Raw genomic sequence first — 17,231 nt, 5'->3', positions numbered from 1 at the left:
GTTTTTAGTCTCATTGCCTCACAGTGCTGTTAGCCAATCAGAGGCGAAATGTTTGCATGTATGAATATTCATGAGCAAGAGCCGAAGTCCTATCTTTATCCCCATCCGACCAAAATGTTTCTCATAGGATTTTATAGATAGACGTGATGCACAGTACACTATACACTATCATACATCTGTTTTTTGCATTTCCATAGTGCTATTGACAATGTCCTGCAATAGCGAACAATTCTCCACTTTCCGTTCTTTCCTCAGTAACTAAAGTGGACGGAGACGTACCTCCCTCGCCGGCCTCGTCTCACCACAGCAGCACACAGGCAGCGTCTCTGACAGAGGATAAGCGCACCCCGCAGGGCAGCCAGAACTCCCTCAACACGGTCAGCTCCGGCTCCGGCTCCACCAGCGGCATCGGCAGCGGCGGTGGAGGAGGAGGAGGTGGGGGGAACAGCAGCACGGTGGTGCCCAACACGCTCCAGCCGTACGACGTGGAGATCCGCCGCGGTGAAAATGAAGGCTTCGGCTTCGTCATTGTCTCGTCCGTGTCCAGACCCGACGCGGGAACCACTTTCGGTAAGATTTTAACTGTTTCTCGATTTAGGAAAACTTTACTCAACTCAACTCAGCTGCATGAATTTTCAGATTAGTTTTATTCTTTATCAAATGTGTTGTATGCATATCATCATGCATATCATCGCTCCTAAAAGAAATCTTGAAAAATTGCCAGGTTTACATTATTTAAAAAAATTAAATAATATCTATAGTATACTATATTTACCATACAAGTAATGGAAGCTGACAAACACCAGTTACCATTGTGCAACTAAAACTTAAATATAAGCATACATTTCATCTTATATCTCCTATAGCTTCCATCTTCTTCTAAATATGGGCTGATCACCCAGCATGTATGCTAAGATAAAAACCTGCATATAGTTGGACATTTATTTATTTATTAATTTTAGGACAAACAACTGTTGCTATTAACCTACTTCATTGTTTGCTGACATGTCCGTTATTATGGACAGGATTATCATGGCTGTAGTCAGTCTGTAGTCTCAGCTTACGCGCTGATTATTGTATACCAGGAAAAAAGTATGAAGTAAGTAGTTGCGCAAATTTTGATGGTGATCATCTTCTTATGCTGTAAATAAAAGCTGCTTTCGCCAAGAGGATTGTAGGATTTGGCGTCTTAGTGAGCCCTCTTTGTTTTCAGTGAGTTCTTCGGTGGTGGGATTTAAAACTTCAGAAGACTTTGTGTCCCTGGGATCCATATACAGCTCTGGAAGTAGTTACTAAGAGACTATTTCAGTTTCTGAATCAGTTTCTCTGATTTTGCTATTTATAGGTTTATGTTTGAGTAAAATGAACATTGTTGTTTTATTCTATAAACTACAGAAAACATTTCTACAACATTCCAAATAAAAATATTGTCTTCTAAAGCATTTATTTGCACAAAATTAGAAATGGCTAAAATAACAAAAAATATGCAGAGCTTTCAGACCTCAAATAATGCAAAGAAAACAAGTTCATATTCATAAAGGTTTAATAGTTCAGAAATCAATATTTGGTGGAATAACCTTGTTTTTTAATCACATTTTCATGCGTTTTGGCATGTTCTCCTCCACCAGTCTTACACACTGCTTTTTTATATAAATGTATGCCTTTACTCCTGGTGCAAATATTCAAGCAGTTCAGTTTGCTTTGATGACTTGTGATCATTCATCTTCCTCTTGATTATATTCCAGAGGATTTCAATTTGGTAAAAATTAAAGAAACTCAAAGATATATTTTTTTAGTGGTCTCTTATTTTTTCCAGAGCTATATTGTCTCTATCTTTGCCTCTTTGCACGTTCTGCATCCTTATACCTGCCAGCATCTGCCAAAACCTGCCACATTTGTTAACGTCCTCTAAGAACACATATTTTGCTTTACAGTGTTTAGTAAACTCAAAAAGAATTGGAAAAAAAATTAACTTTTGCACTGTTTCTAATGATTTTAGCAAACAGCTAATATTTTAGCAAACAGCTAATATTTTAGCTGCGGGATTTGCTTATGTAGTTGTTTGACAGAGTATAACACTGTTTTCAATATAATATATATAATGGAAACATCTGTTAGCTTTAGCATCTGTTTGTTTATCAAACTAGCCTAATCTTTTAACTAAAAAACAAACTTGATTATATCGTTCTTCACATAAATGACAAAAACTACAAAGAAATGGACCTTCAAGAAGACAGCCACTAACTGTTTTTTTTTTTTTAGCAAACAGCTAACATTTTTAGCTTTTACCTCATGCAATAAATATCCCTTAGATGATTGACTGCATTTGGGGTGAAGAGAAAATTTGTGTACATTTGATTTTCTGCCAAACTACAGCAGCAAGCAAATTGGGGCTGCTCCCACGGGTCGTCCAGTGCTTGTCCTAATCTCGGCAGACATCAAACAAAGGCTGATCGGACTTAGCTGCTCGGAGATAGGAAGCACTCATCGTTTTCAGGACCAGGAAAGATAAAGAGATCAACTTGGGAGACTGAAAGCTGGGGATTTGGCGGGTTTCTGCTTCCAATAAGCGGTGTTTACTCAGCGAGACGGGTCTGTTTGCTCCGTTTATGAGCAGGTGTCCTCGCTGTGGCACCGGTGCGGGGCGTACACACTCCTCGCATCGGAAAAAAATGGCAGAGGATGATGGGACGCAATTCTGACAGGAATGAGAAGCAAAGGCAGTGCCGCTCATTCTCAGCAGTGATGAAACGTGTATAGCTGCTGCGCTACAGCTAGAGCAGGACGAGGAAGTGTAGGGGGGGAAGAGAGGGAGAGAGAGAAAGCGAGCGAGAGAGAGAGAGAGAGAGAGAGCGAGCGAGAGAGAGAGAGAGAGAGAGAGAGAGAGAGAGAAAAGCCTCAGGGCAAGAAAAACCCAGACAAATACACAGATATTTATGCACACAAGAACTCCTATACAAAACTGCATACTATATATATATTGGAGTTAGCATGCTGTTTTTAGCATGCTTTCATGTGTTAACCCCAGAGGCTATAGATAGATGCTGGTGCCGTGCGAGAGGCACAGTTTCTTTAATAAAGGAATAGTTTGGTGGAAAATCAGATTTACACTATTTCAGCATCACCCCAAAAAGTAATAACAGCTTGTGCTCTACCTGTGATTAGCATTGTGCTAACTGTATGCTTGAGGCATTGCACACTGCACTAAAACTGTAGCGCTACCAAAGTTACCTCATGATCTTAAATCAAGGCTTGTTTATGTGTTTTTTGGCACTGTATGACAATCTTTTACCTTTGATAATGGACAACACAAATGTGAATGAGTGATTAGCACTGAAGTTAGTTAGCATTGTAGCTCCTGTGTAAAGATAATAAGCTAATAAGCTAACCTGTTTTAGCTAATCTAAATTTGGAATATGGTGCAAATTTGAATAGGGAAGATTGTAGGTTCAGATAATGTGGAGTGTTATATTGTATTAATTATATATTTTAATAATATTTATGCTCAAATGTTTAGGGACAAGCTTACATATTTTATTTCACAATGAGCTTTGTAAGACTTTTTCTAGTGGGCTAATGGGTTTAAATTTCAAGTTTGGACTAATATAACAAGTTTAAATTATATATTATAATCGTTTTGGGGGCTAGAATTGGTCAGTTATTCAGCTCTTTTATGCCATTTTTGTTAGTTTTTCAAGAGAATCAACATTTATGTTCACAGCACGCTGACATGTCAAAAGTCATGGGATAGCAGTATGTAAAGTTAAGAGAAAGGTATTTTGATGTTTAATTTTTATGGTATTTTTTAAATTTTTATTCATATACTAGTGTATCTCAAAAAAAATAAAAACTTTGTTTCAGTAATTCAGTTCAACACCAGCAGATGACATGGCTCTCCACACCATCACTGATTGTGGAAATTTCACACTAGACCTCAAGCAGTTTGGACTGTGTGTCTCTCCACTCTTCCTCCAGACTCTGCTCCCTTGTTTTACAAATAAAATGTAAAATTTACTGATGATCAGTGATGGTTTGGAGAGACATGTCATCTGCTGGTGCTGGTCCACTGTGTTTTATCAAGTCCTTACAGCAATTCATGCTTCCCTCTGCTGACAACGTTTATGAAGATGCGGATTTCATTTTCCAGCATGACTTGGCACACTGCCCACACATCCAAAAGTATATTAAATATTAATATTAAAATTGGAGAAATCTGAGACCTTGTTTTTTTTGGTTTTCATTGGCTGTAAGCTATAATATGAGTTTAAAATTTTGAACTGAATTACTGAAATGAAGCAACTTTTCAATGATATTCTAATTATTTTAGATGCACTAGTACATTTATTTTAAACCAGGGCTGTGCTGTCTCCTTGTATTCAGCCATGTCATAATCACATTAATCACTCTATACATATCCTATACTAGACTATATAGTTCACACATTAAATATGAATGGCCTGAAACAAAGCAATTCAATAGTTTTAAGTTATTAAACAGATAACGGATATAGAGACAGATAGATAGAGAATCTATTCAGTGGCTTTTAGACAGTGGTGTAATTATCTGCAGCAAACTAGACTAGCTGGCCTCAAATCTCTGCATCTTAAGCCTGTGTGCAAAAAAAAAAAATCATTCAAACATAATTTATCGCTGTGTTTTGCATAATTTATCACACGGGCGGAGTGAGGGCACACTGCACAGTGCTGAGGGAATGCGCAAGAGTTTGGAACGTATTTTTAGAGTTTTAAAAAGTGGCATGAATAATTTAAAGAGAGTGCTGGAGATTAGAAAAGCTACACTGACTAAATGTAATGCTAGCGAATGAAGCGCACTGGGAGTTGGTTGGTGTGTGTGTGTGTGTGTGTGTGTGTGTGTGTGTGTGTGTGTGTGTGTGTGTGTGTGTGTGTGTTAATGGATGGTGCGGCTGCAGATACACTGAGCAGTTCTGTTTTTTTTTTTTTTAGTTATCTTCACCCAAGCCTTCACTGTTACTTTCCACCAGTCTGAACATTGGGTTCCAAAACTGTTGGCTGCAGTATGAGCCTTCTAATCAGCCTCAGTGCTTTTGATAAGAAAATTCTGATCAATCCAATCACACTCCCAAGAGAGTGATTCTCTGGGCATAATGAATCAGGACAGTCCAGTACTCTAGTTAATGAAATTTGCTTTATTATACAAGATAATACTACTGATCAATTGTCTTTCATTACATTGGCCTACTTGGATCAGCCATAACATTAAAACCATCTTACAGTGCCTGAAGCGTTTTTTTTTTTTTGTTTTTTGTTTTTTAACTGCTGCATGGTACCTAGTCTACACAAGTTAATCTGGTGTAGCTACTTCTTTGGAATCATTGATCTTAAATCAGATCTAGGTTGGTTGGTTCGTTGGATGGATGGATGGATGGTTGGTTGGATAAATATATGGTTGGTTGGTTGGCTGGTTGTATGAATAGATGGTTGGTTGGATAAATGGATGCATGGGTGGTTGGTTGGTTGGTTGGTTGGTTGGATGAATGGATGGATGGATGATTCTGGAAATCCATCAATCTGATTTTTAAGTTGGGTCAACTTATAGAACTTCTGACTCTTCTTGAAAAAGTTTTTGCATTGCAATTTCACTCAGTGGATTATTGTGAAGCTACTGTTTGCTTATATTAAGTAGCCCCATGTTCTAACTGTATACTGTTCTAAATTTAGTTTAAAACCAGAGGGCATTTTATTATTATTTAAGTGTGTGATAAAGGTGCTGTAGTGATAGGGGGTCAAAAATTGCTAAATTGAAATTCCATTGCACTCTTCTAGGAGCTGCGGTAAAATGCTTCTTATTAAATATGGAGACTATGAACAAAAGGTTAACTGTGAAGGTTAAAAGGTTAAGCGGATAAAAAGCTGTGGTATAATGTGATGAGTGGGGTTTTAACCTTTTGTGCTTGGCCTTAAATATAATAAAGGGTTTTAAATGTAAAGCTAGAACTGGTGTGCAGTGCTGATGGCAGTGCGCTTCTTTTTTTTTTCCTCTCTTTCCTCTTTCCTTCTTGCTCTCTCTCACTTTATCTCTTTTTCTCTCGCTTTCTCTCTTTGGTGCATTTGCTCTGATTGGAGATCAGTACCTGGTCGTTTTTCATTTTACTGCAATTTGTCACTTTGGCTTGGGTGGCTTGGTTTATTAACCCCTATGCTTTCTCTTCTTTCTTTCCCTCCTTCCTTTTCCCTTTCTCTATCTCAAATCTCTTTACCAATACCCTCATTGATTCCACACCCACCATGTTTACACCTATCAAAAAGCTGGAAACACATGTGTGGCCATGCCTCATAAAATAGGGCGGATCATCGAGGGCAGCCCGGCGGACCGCTGCGGGAAGCTGAAGGTGGGCGACCGGATCCTGGCTGTGAACAGCTGCTCCATCACCAACAAATCCCACTCAGACATAGTCAACCTGATCAAGGAGGCGGGGAACACGGTGACTCTGCGCATCATTCCAGGAGACGGTAAGATTCATCTTTAGATACTACTGCTTTAAATCAATAAATAAATAAATAAATTGTGGACCATTTTTTTTTACTTTCTAGTTAATGTTGAGAATGTGACACAATCTCCGGGTTCTGTAGGTTTAACCCTTTGAATCTTAGTCATTTATCCTAACACAGGGAATTATTGGTATCTATTTAGTTTAGCAGATTGTGTGGCATCCCCCAAGGTTCTATACTGGGGCCTATAAAATTGATGATGTAAGCTGTGATGGTAATAGTAGTTTTAAAAGTGGCAAACTGAAGTGTGGAAGCTTAATTAATAGTAGAGTAAAGCTGGGAAAAGCTGAATCTTGGGTTTAGTATTAATATAGTGTTATTAATCCTAATTCAGAATCTATTGTATAGTTATTTATGTGATGGAGTCCCACAAGGTTCTATTCTGGAGCCTATGAAAGTGAAGCAAATTGCGAGAGTAATGTAGTTTTGGCAAACGATGTTAAATAGGTTAAAAAAGGGATGCACCCGATGTGGGAATTCAGAGCCGATGCCGATATCAGATTTTACACATATATATACTGTTTCTACCGATGCCAGGCCAAATCACTTTTTAAAGTAGCCAATTGTAGTAGTGCGGCCAGTGTCGCTATTTAAAATAGAGTAGACAACAGTGCTCAAGGAAAATGGTGTTATTAACATCATTAAATATGTCTTTATATATTAGCTGTATATAAAGTAATCAGCTGCTGATTATCACAGGCATTTTGAAGTATGAATAATTTGTAACTGTTCAGTTCAGTGTATTTTGTGGCGTCCCTCGCCTATGAAATAGATGATGTAAATTGTGTTAGTAATGTAGTTTTGTAGTTTTAGAGTGGTAAAATGAAGTGTCACCCTATGGTAAGGTGATGCTGTGAAGTGTTGTGGTTCAGTGTTCAGGACTAGAACCTGACCCGACCTCACAGAAAATGGTCTGTGGCGTAAGTAGCTGCTCTTTAAAAAAAAAAAAAAAAAAAAAAAAACATTTTTCTTTAATAATAGGTCTATGCTTCTTCAGTGTTGCAATGTTAATTAACATCTTTCTAAACATCATCATTTCGCTCATTCAAACAGCATGAATTTTTTTTTAAAGTTCAGTTTTAACGCTCTACTTACTAAAAAAAAATGTTGGGTTTAAGTCGGGCTCATAGTGACAGTTTATGGAACGGGTCTCTTAGAAATTGGACGTCTGTTAAATATCTGCAGATATGAATCAGGTGTCTGTTTGTTAGGACAAAAAAAAAAAATCACCAAACTCAACACAAACTGGACTCTCTCTTGATCTGCTGGACTGGAAGCACCTTCAGACGGACTGAAACCAAACACCCCTCTGTTAGTTGGAGCAGGGCGACAGAGTTCAGTTCAGGTTTTTAATGCCCTGATTTACTGTATTTGCAGATGAGTTGTTTGCATCTTCCTCTTAGTTAAGGGAGGAATAATGAGGTGAAAGCTGGAGGAAGCAGCACTCCATGTTCCTCAGCTTTGGCTTCCTGTGTTTCCAGTTATCTGGCTTGTACTCAAAGTTGTTTGGAAGAAAATACTGCAGTGGGGGAAATGCGTGTGATTAAAGCAGTGTGAACGTGGAGGTGATGTCTCTTTCACGTTTTAGAAATAAAAGAGCAAAACCGTTTATTTTGGGTTACTGAAGTCGAGATTAGAATTCTAAAATATAGCTTTTTTTGTTATAATGAATCTTGTATCTTAAAAAAAAAGGTTATAGGAGAAAATAAAAATGGAGTAATAATTAATATACGTAATAATACATACATATGAGATACATTATTACCTATAGGTATTTATATATTTGCATATATTTGATACATATGGGCTATATGTATCAGGAATTACAAATAGCCACTTACTGTATTTACCTTCTTAAATTTTAATGGAAGTCAATGCAAAATAAGTTAATAATAATTTCAGGTCTTATTAGATCATTTCGATTGGTCTATTTTGTGATCCTGCATTTGGCAGTAATAAATAAATATTTATGGGTATATACAGATTATAAGTATAAGTATTTAAATAATAATAATACATATTTTATGTTAATATTAGGGCACATTGGGCACATATATCCAATTCACATGTAATGTATTATTAGTATAGTAATCACGGTGAATTGTGGATTGCGCCACTGGATTTAGGGTGTGTCTGTGTGTTTTAGGTATCGTGAGAACGCCAAAAATATACATTGCATGTCTCGAAACACACAAAAGACATTTTTTCTCTTAATTAACCATGGGTGTCTTTTGGGCGTGAAATAGTGAAATAAAACAGTGTGCCAGTTGTCATTCTCTTTAAAAGCCAGGTGAGCTCTGACTTTGGCGTGTTCATATCTTAACAGTTAACAGCAGAGGATGTTGGCCTGCGCGTTCACACTGTGAAAGTACACCAGCAGCTCATTTAAGGGAACAGCAATGTTATTTTATTCTTTATTCTGTTTATTGTTGATGTAAAAAATCGGATTTGTGCACTGCAGTGCTTTTATTTGTGTGTGTAAAACGCTCAGCGCTATACACCCCCGCTCTAAGATAGTATGGCTAAGATAGGATTGGGTGGCTGACTGTTGATTGTTGTCAGGGTTTAAATCAGTCAGTGGCGCACCTGTGTTTCCTGCCGCCAAGATAAAAAAAAAAACACTCCAGAAATATACTTGAACACACTGCATTTCTAGACCACCACACCCGATTAGTTTAGGTTTATTTCTAAATTTCAACGGTATTTTAACTGCGTGGGCACAAGACGTGTTGATGTAGTGCAACATAGCAATGAGCAGGGTGTATGATAGGGCCTTGAGTGTGTGTGTGTGTGTGTGTGTGTGTGTGTGTGTGTGTGCATCGCAATACACACATAGCGTATTCGGCTATAATATATGATGCCAGATGCACCTCCAGTGCCTCCGGGGTCTATCTGAGCCTTAATCACACTAGACCCCCACTTTGTCTTGGTGACTGTGTGTGCATGTGTGTGTGTGTGGAGGAAATAGAGTGAGTAGAGCCTCTGGAGGGGTAATTTTGTGCCCTCCTGGATATTTCTAACCTGTCTTTCTCTCTGTCTCTCTTGGTTCTGTATAATTTATCCTGTGACACATGGCCTCAGCCTGAGACTCTTGTGTGTGTTGAATGATTCAGCAGTGTGTGGAGGGTGAGGGGGGGTGTGTTTGGAGTGGGTGCTCTGGCCACTGGTGTAGAAATGACAGAGAGAGACGTAGACAGGGAGAGAGAAAATAGTGACACAGACAGCTATTTTAAGACTGAATTAAAGAGACGGTCCAGTCTAGCATTTCTTAGAATTGGCTCACGTGATGGTAGACGGCTGAAACAGGAGCTCAGCCAATGGGATGGAACTTGAGTGGAACTCAAAAGTAATTAGACAGCTGACTGATAAGGAGTAATATGGTTTAGTGTGACCGGATCCCTCATTGTTTTAGGACATGTAAGGAAGATAAAAGGACAATAAAGGATGGGTTAACGATATTCAGCATACTGCAGTACATACTACACATTATCTGTTAAACATGGTGGAGGGGGTACTCTGAAAGCATTGGCATTTATGGCTTCATAGGTGTAGCAGGGTGAATTCTGAGCTGCATTTTCTCCTCAACTTCAGTCAAATACTATATAAAAAAATATATAGTTATCGATAATAATTTAAACATGCACTGTAATTACAGACAGTAAAATACTATATGAATATCAATGTAATGTAATTACAGATGGTAAAATACTATATGAATCGTAGTGTACTGTAATTACAGTCAGTGAAATACTATATGAATATCAATGTACTGTAATTACAGATGGTGAAATACTATATGAATCATAGTGTACTGTAATTACAGTCAGTGAAATACTATATAAATAGTAGTGTACTGTAATTACAGTCAGTGAAATACTATATGAATAGTAGTGTACTGTAATTACAGTCAGTGAAATACTATATCAATAGTAGTGTACTGTAATTACAGTCAGTGAAATACTATATAAATAGTAGTGAACTGTAATTACAGACAGTGAAATACTATATCAGTAGTAATGTACTGTAATTACAGGCAGTTAAAATACTATATCAATAGTAGTCTACTGTAATTAGAGTCAGTGAAAAACTATATAAATAGTAGTGTACTGTAATTACAGATGTAAAATACTATATGAATAGTAGTGTACTGTAATTACAGATGTAAAATACTATATGAATAGTAGTGTACTGTAATTACAGATGGTGAAATACTATATAAATAGTAGTGTACTGTACAGGGCTGTAGGGGTGTTAGCAGACAGCAGGCTTGTTTAGAATGAAACGGAACAGCCGCACTGACAGCCTCGGCCCGGTGTGATAAATGTGCAATTATTCTCCCCGTCCGGCTCGGCTGCGCTACACCGGCACCGGAGCAGCGCTGAGAGCTGATTGGAGCGTTTATGCATTAACGTTCAGGTGTGCTGGAATGGGTTTCTCTAGTGCTGAACACGTGGAGCATCAGGTATCTCTCACAGCTCCACTGTCCTGAAGATGAACAGAGTAGAGACGCTATCAGTGTCTGATACAAATATGCTACACTAATCTTACAGTACACACACACACACACACGTATATATACACGTATATATAATCTGTTACATTCTCTTTCTAGCTTTCCCTCTTTCCTACACTCTCGTTTTTTCTCTCTGCCTCTCACATTGTCTCGCTTATGCTCTGTTTCTCAGTCGGACTGTGTCTCTTTTCATTACTCATCCTTTCTTACCATCTCATTTGTCTCCCTGTCCCTCACTCTACCTCTCATTCACTCTCTTGAGCCTTCTCTCTGTTTCTCACTCTTCTCTTTTTCGTCTCTTTCTCTCTCACACTGTCTTTTACTCTCTCTGTCTCTTGGTTTCTAAGCTTAAATTTTCTCAGTGTTTGTGTCTCACTCATTCTCAGTCTCTTACATTCATTCGCACACTCTTTCTCAGTCCCTCTCACTCTTTCTCTGTCTTACTATTTCTCACTATTTCTCACACTGTCTCTCATTCTTGCTAACTCTCACTCTCAGTTGCTCACTTTCTCTCTCTCCAAAGATGTCTCACTAACGCTTCTCGCATTTTCTTAGCCTCGCATATTCTCTTACAGTCTCTCTTTGGTCTCACTTTTTTAATTTCTCAGTCTCACACTTTTTCTTTCAGTCTCTACACAGTATATGTCTCTCTGTCTCTCACTCATGCATTTTTTTTCTCTTCCACTCAGTTTGTTAGTCTCTCTTTGGTCTCACTCACACTCAGTCGCTTTCTGTGTCTCAGTCTCTCTCACTCTCTTTTAGTTTCTTAATCTCACGCTTTCTCTCAATCTCTCACGCTTTATTTTCCTCCCAGTCTCTCAGTCACTTTTTGTTTTTCTCTCAGTCTCTACAAAGTATATGTCTCTATATGTCTCAGATTCTCTTTTTACTTTCTGCCTCTCCTTTTCTCTCTCTCTCTGTATCTGTCTCAAACTCTTTCGCTGTCTCACTCTTCTTTCTCACACTGTTCTTCAAACTTGTGCACAGTCTCGTGTGTGTGTGTGTTACTGCAGTTCAGGTTTATAATAGTGTTTCTCTCTCTCTTCTCTCTCTTTCAGAGTCCTCTAACGCCTCACTGCTGACCAACGCTGAGAAAATCGCCACCATCACCACCACACACACACCTCAACAGCAAGCTGCACCTGAGCCAAGGTAGGCACAACACACACACAAACACGTGCATGTTCCTGAGCTGAGACACTGGAGCATTATAAATATGTGATGATGTTTTTACAGAATTCTGATTGACAGGACTTCTCTCTCCTCTGTTTTTCCATCTTCTCCCAGAAACAACACCAAACCAAAACAGGAGTCTTTCGAGTTCAAAGCGCCTCAAGTTCCTCCTCCACCAGCCCCAACACAAGCCCAGAACCAGGTACACCTTCTCCCACACGCTACCACACCTCCTCAGCCTGGAGTACACTGCAGCACTCTACTGCTGACACACTGGTGATCTACATATGAGCTACATATTGTCTTATTTCTGTTTACACTAGTGCAGCATCTGATCTACATGATTGATCCAGTTTTTTCCCCTCAGCTTAATCAGGTTTTAAAAATGCAGTAATAACTGATCCAGGTTTTGACCCTCAAAAATAGTTCTTTAATATTAAAAAAACTAAAAAAGAATACTGAGAAACTACTCATTCTTTCTCTCTGTCTCGCTTACTCCCTTATCTCTCAGAAAGACTCTCTTTCTGTCTCTTTTCATCACTCACCCTTTCTCACCATCTCACTTGTCTCCCTGTCGCTCACTCTTTATCTCAATCTATCTTTCACTCACTTTGTCTCTTATTTACTTCTTATTTACACTCGTCTCTTTCATTCTCTGTTTCTTGGTTTCTCACTTACACTCTTTCAATTTGTGTCTCACTCTCACTTTCTTTCTTTCTTCTCTTGTGTTTGTGTGTCTCATTCTTGCTAACACACTCTTAGTTGCTCACTTTCTCTCCATGGATGTCTCGCTAATGTTTCTCGCATTTTCTCAGGCTTTCACATTTTCTCTCGGTCTCTCATTCATGCATTCTTTTTTTCTCCCACTCAGTCTCAGTCTTAGTCTCTCTTTAGTCTCACTCACTGTTTTGTGCCCCAGCTGACCCTCAAAAATATTAAAGAATACCAAGAAATTATTTTGCATTCAATAAACTAATATCTAGTGTCTTATTCAGGTTTTTTTAACCCTATTCTATTTCTTCATCCATTTTTGGCCCTCAGTTTAATCTGAACTCTGAATCTGAATTTAGGATGGCCAGATCCATTTTTATGCCTTTTGGGTTAACTTCAATTAATTTTAATGTTGCAAAAACTAACAATTTGGGATGCTTTGATTGCAATAACTAATAATTCTGGGTACTCTGATTCAGAAATTCGACCCACAGTATGACTGATAACTTAGGGTGTACTCATAATACACATGGTTTGGCCCCCTCCCCACTCCCCTGCTGGCCTGCACTCACATTGCGTTTAAACAATCCGTGCCCGAGCACTCTTAAGTCATTACTCACTGCTCAGTGGGCTTGCTGGTGTTGTGCTGAATTCAACACCCCCGCCATGTAAAGCACCCTCTCTCGGGAGCGCGTTTGACTTAGTCATGGTTGCATACATAGCGGCATAGTGCGCACTCTCTCGAGGGGGTGCTTTTCCTGGCGGGGTGCTGAATACCGTACAGCACCGACATGTTTGTTTAAAGCAACTTTGCATCACTGACATCATCTTGTTCCGTGCTTCGGCATGGATAGCGCTCACACTACATGTGTACCTTGCTTGAGTCCAAGTGAACCATGCTCTGACCCATCTCTACAAGTGAACCCCCCAGTAATATGGTAATAATAACGTAAAAATACCATGATAACTCCCTCCCTATCATCCTCCTTCCTCAGCAGTACATTCTGAATGTGACCCCCTTTTCAGGCTTGTAAGGTCGTCTGATTCTTGTCGTGAGCGTGATCATTATCAGACATCATCAGTGGAAGCGTGTTTACGAGTTCTACGCCTCCTCTCCTCCTCCAGCCCAGCGTTTGACATTCGGTGGCGGTGTTGCAGCGCGGAGTTGGGTCGAGCGAGTGTGTCCTCCTGCTTTGTTCTCTGTGCTGCTTTGGAGATGCCCCCCTGCCCTCTCTCGTTCTCTCTCTCTCGTTCTTTCTCTCTATCTCCATCTCTCTCTCCCGACCCAATAATACCCACCCGGCCCAGGCCTGCTGTTATCTATTATTCATGCAGCGCTTCAGCCGCCGTCGCTGCTGCTATCAAATATGTGGGTGACTTTCCTGCAGGTGACTGTGGGCTGCTCTCCGGAAACCAGAGCCTGGCTTTAGGAGAAAAGAGAGAAAGAGAGAGAGAATAAAACGAGCCACCGCAGAGGCTGACCTTGTGGGGGGGGGTGGAGGAGTGGTGAGGGGTGGTGAGGCATGGTGTGTGTTTGTGCAGATACTGTACAGCATGACTCCACTGTATTGTATTGGATTGGATTAAATTAAATTATGGATTTTGTGAATCGTTAGACCCCTGATTGCTTTTCTCGTATGTGAACTTTTGTATGTTAACTCTGTGTGTGTGTGTGTGTGTGTGTGTGTGTGTGTGTGTGTGTGTGTGTGTGTTTATATCAGGACGAGTTCTACTCAGTGGATCTGGAGAGGGACAGTAAAGGCTTCGGCTTCAGTCTGCGAGGAGGACGCGAGTACAACATGGACCTGTACGTGCTGAGACTGGCTGAGGATGGCGCTGCAGTGCGAAGTGGCAAAATGAGGGTATGTCTGATTGATCCAAAACATTTCATTTCAATGTTTATATTATGTGCAGCTCAAAAAATTGGTTAACAAGAAAAAAGCAAATAAAAAAACAGCGTTTATTTCATTATTTCTCACTCTCAGTATAAATTCAAGATATTTCACACATTTTCTGCTCAACTTAGTACATTTCTGCCTTTTAGGTCTGCAACATAATCCAAATAAATAGGCTTGTTAGGGTGGTAAAGCATTTACCGTATGTTTCGCACTATAAGACGCACTTAAAATCCTTTAATTTTCCCAAAAATCGACAGTGCGCTTTATAATCCAGTGTGCCTTATGTATAATTTTTACCAGTCAGGTTGTAAGGAGCAGTAAAGCCCCTCTACTGAAGTACAGCGTTATATAGGAGTTTCAGTTAAGTTCTCAGCACTGAAGCAGGAGTAGTATTAGCATTACCCGCTAACCGCACTAAGCGCTAGCTCTTTCATCATTCAGAGTCAAGTATATCGGACTTTTACAACAAGCTATGTGGGACAGACCACTAGCTAAATCGCACTGGCTTACCGGAACATTTAAGGTTCCTCAGTATAGTGCTGACAGGTGGCATTACCTGCTAATAATAATCATACTGCACCCAGCTATAGTGAATATCTAAACGTATTGTAACTTACTGTAAACTCACCCAAATAAACAGTTATATATAAACATATATATATATATATATATATATATATATTTTTTTTTTTTTGTACTGTGTAAAGTGGTATAATGTGTGCAGCGTGTGGATTTGCGTTGTATTTTTAAAAAATATACAGACAAAATACAGAAAATCTTGGATTTTATCTTGAAGGCAGAATATGCTGCTCTAAGATTTTAATGTACTTTGGAATACTGATGTGTCTGACCACAATACACATTTACACCGTGTTGCTTCAAATGTACAATACCAGTCAAACGATTATTTTAATATGTTCTGCACTGTAGTCTAAATATGAAGAAAAAGCATATGTAATTATTCAGTAAATGAAAAGTGTTAAACACTCTTATATACAGTAGAAGCTATTTATCTGATGTCTGATGTGGTTTCTCAGCACTGTTGCTCAGCACTGGATAGCATATATCCTTGACTTCTTCTCGACCGAAGCTCACAAAGCTCACAGATGTATCTTTGCTGGTAATGTGAGGGTTCAGGGAGGACGTGTCCCACTGCTGCAGGTTAGCGTAAGGGTTAACTATAGATGTCATTAGCAGAAGCTGTTTCGCGCAAATGAGCTGCGGATATGCGGTTTCTCCGGCTGTTAGCGCAGAGCTCGAATTGGCTGCTGGAGAGATGAGAGGATAATGGAGCTCAGGCTGAGGGAAGCGGAGCGAGAAGGTGTCAGGAACACAGAGCGTCTGTCGGAGCGGCGGTCCCCCCGAGAACCAAACTGACAGATAGCCAGAGGCAGAGAGGAAAATAGAACAAAAGAATTCCTGCATCATTCTCTCTCTTTCTGTGTATGTCTCTCTGTATCTCTCTCTCTGTTTCATGCTTTCTCTATCTCTCTCTCTCTCTCTCTCTCTCTCTCACCCTTTTACACTCTCTAGTGTGTGTGTGTGTGTGTGTGTGTGCTATCACTGCGTTGTTGACAGTGTTGGAAGTGGAAGTGTGAGGCTGTTTGTGTTTGATTTGATTTGTGTTGGATTTGTTTGATTTCTGAGCGTCTTAATTATCTCTCTCTCTCTCGCTCACCCCCCCTCTCTCTTTCTTTCAGTTGCTCACTTGCTCTTTCATTCTCACTCATCTTCTCATCTTTTTTCCTCCCTCCTCTCCATCTCCATCTTTCTAGCTCCTCTCCATTCCTCTTCCTTTTCTCTTTTCCACCTGTTGCTCTCCTCTTCATCTATCTTTCTCCTTCTGCTCTCATTTATCTTTTTAATTCTTTTTATTGTCTCTCTTTGTCTCGCTCCCTCTCATTTTCTTTATTCTTCTCTCCTTTTCTCTTAGTCTCTCTCTCCTCCTCTTTAATTTTCTCATCTTCTGTACCTCCCTTCTAAGCTGTATTTCTCTTCTCTATTTTTCATTTCTCCTCTCCATTTCTTCTCTTATTATCCTGTTATTCTTTTCTCAATCCAATCTCTTTCTCTCTCTTCCTCTGCTTCATTTCTCTCTACATCCTTTTTTTCTCTTCTCTCCTACCCTCTTTTAATCATCCAAATTAGCCATCTTGCTCTCTTATCTTCATCTCTCTTTCTTTGTCTTTTCCATCCTCATCCCTTTTCTCAGTTTTGCTCCTCTTTCCTCATTTCTCGTTCCACCTCACGTTGCTCTGTTCTTTTCTTCATCTCTCCTTCTTTTAATCCCTCTCCTCCTCCCAATATCCCCATTTTCTGTCTTTCTACTACTCTTCATCTTCCTCTTTTCCTTTTCTCTCTACCCATTTCTCTTTCCAATTTCTCCATCTGTCTCAGTCTCTTTCA

At 39.4% G+C, this 17,231-nt stretch overlaps 2 protein-coding genes across 11 annotated transcripts in view; one reads left to right on the top strand and one right to left on the bottom strand.

Moving 5' to 3' along the window:
* Positions 1-17,231, bottom strand: part of LOC103029679 (solute carrier family 2, facilitated glucose transporter member 9-like) — a 1,095,244-nt gene that overhangs the window by 675,827 nt on the left and 402,186 nt on the right. The window lies entirely within an intron of this gene.
* Positions 1-17,231, top strand: part of magi1b (membrane associated guanylate kinase, WW and PDZ domain containing 1b) — a 205,967-nt gene that overhangs the window by 179,842 nt on the left and 8,894 nt on the right. For 5 of the 6 annotated variants that reach the window (XM_049471426.1, XM_049471423.1, XM_049471424.1 and 2 more), the window contains 5 exons: positions 256-570; positions 6,288-6,491; positions 12,102-12,195; positions 12,331-12,418; positions 14,649-14,789. In XM_049471426.1, the coding sequence (XP_049327383.1) occupies positions 256-570; positions 6,288-6,491; positions 12,102-12,195; positions 12,331-12,418; positions 14,649-14,789 (842 nt within the window). The remainder of the gene's footprint in view (positions 1-255; positions 571-6,287; positions 6,492-12,101; positions 12,196-12,330; positions 12,419-14,648; positions 14,790-17,231) is intronic. The other variant, XM_049471425.1, reaches the window with a different exon arrangement.

This window comes from Astyanax mexicanus, chromosome 24, assembly GCF_023375975.1.
Source record: "Astyanax mexicanus isolate ESR-SI-001 chromosome 24, AstMex3_surface, whole genome shotgun sequence".
NCBI classification, from domain to species: domain Eukaryota; kingdom Metazoa; phylum Chordata; class Actinopteri; order Characiformes; family Acestrorhamphidae; genus Astyanax; species Astyanax mexicanus.
The sequence above is the reverse complement of the archived record's forward strand: the minus strand, read 5'-3'. Positions and strand labels throughout refer to the sequence as shown.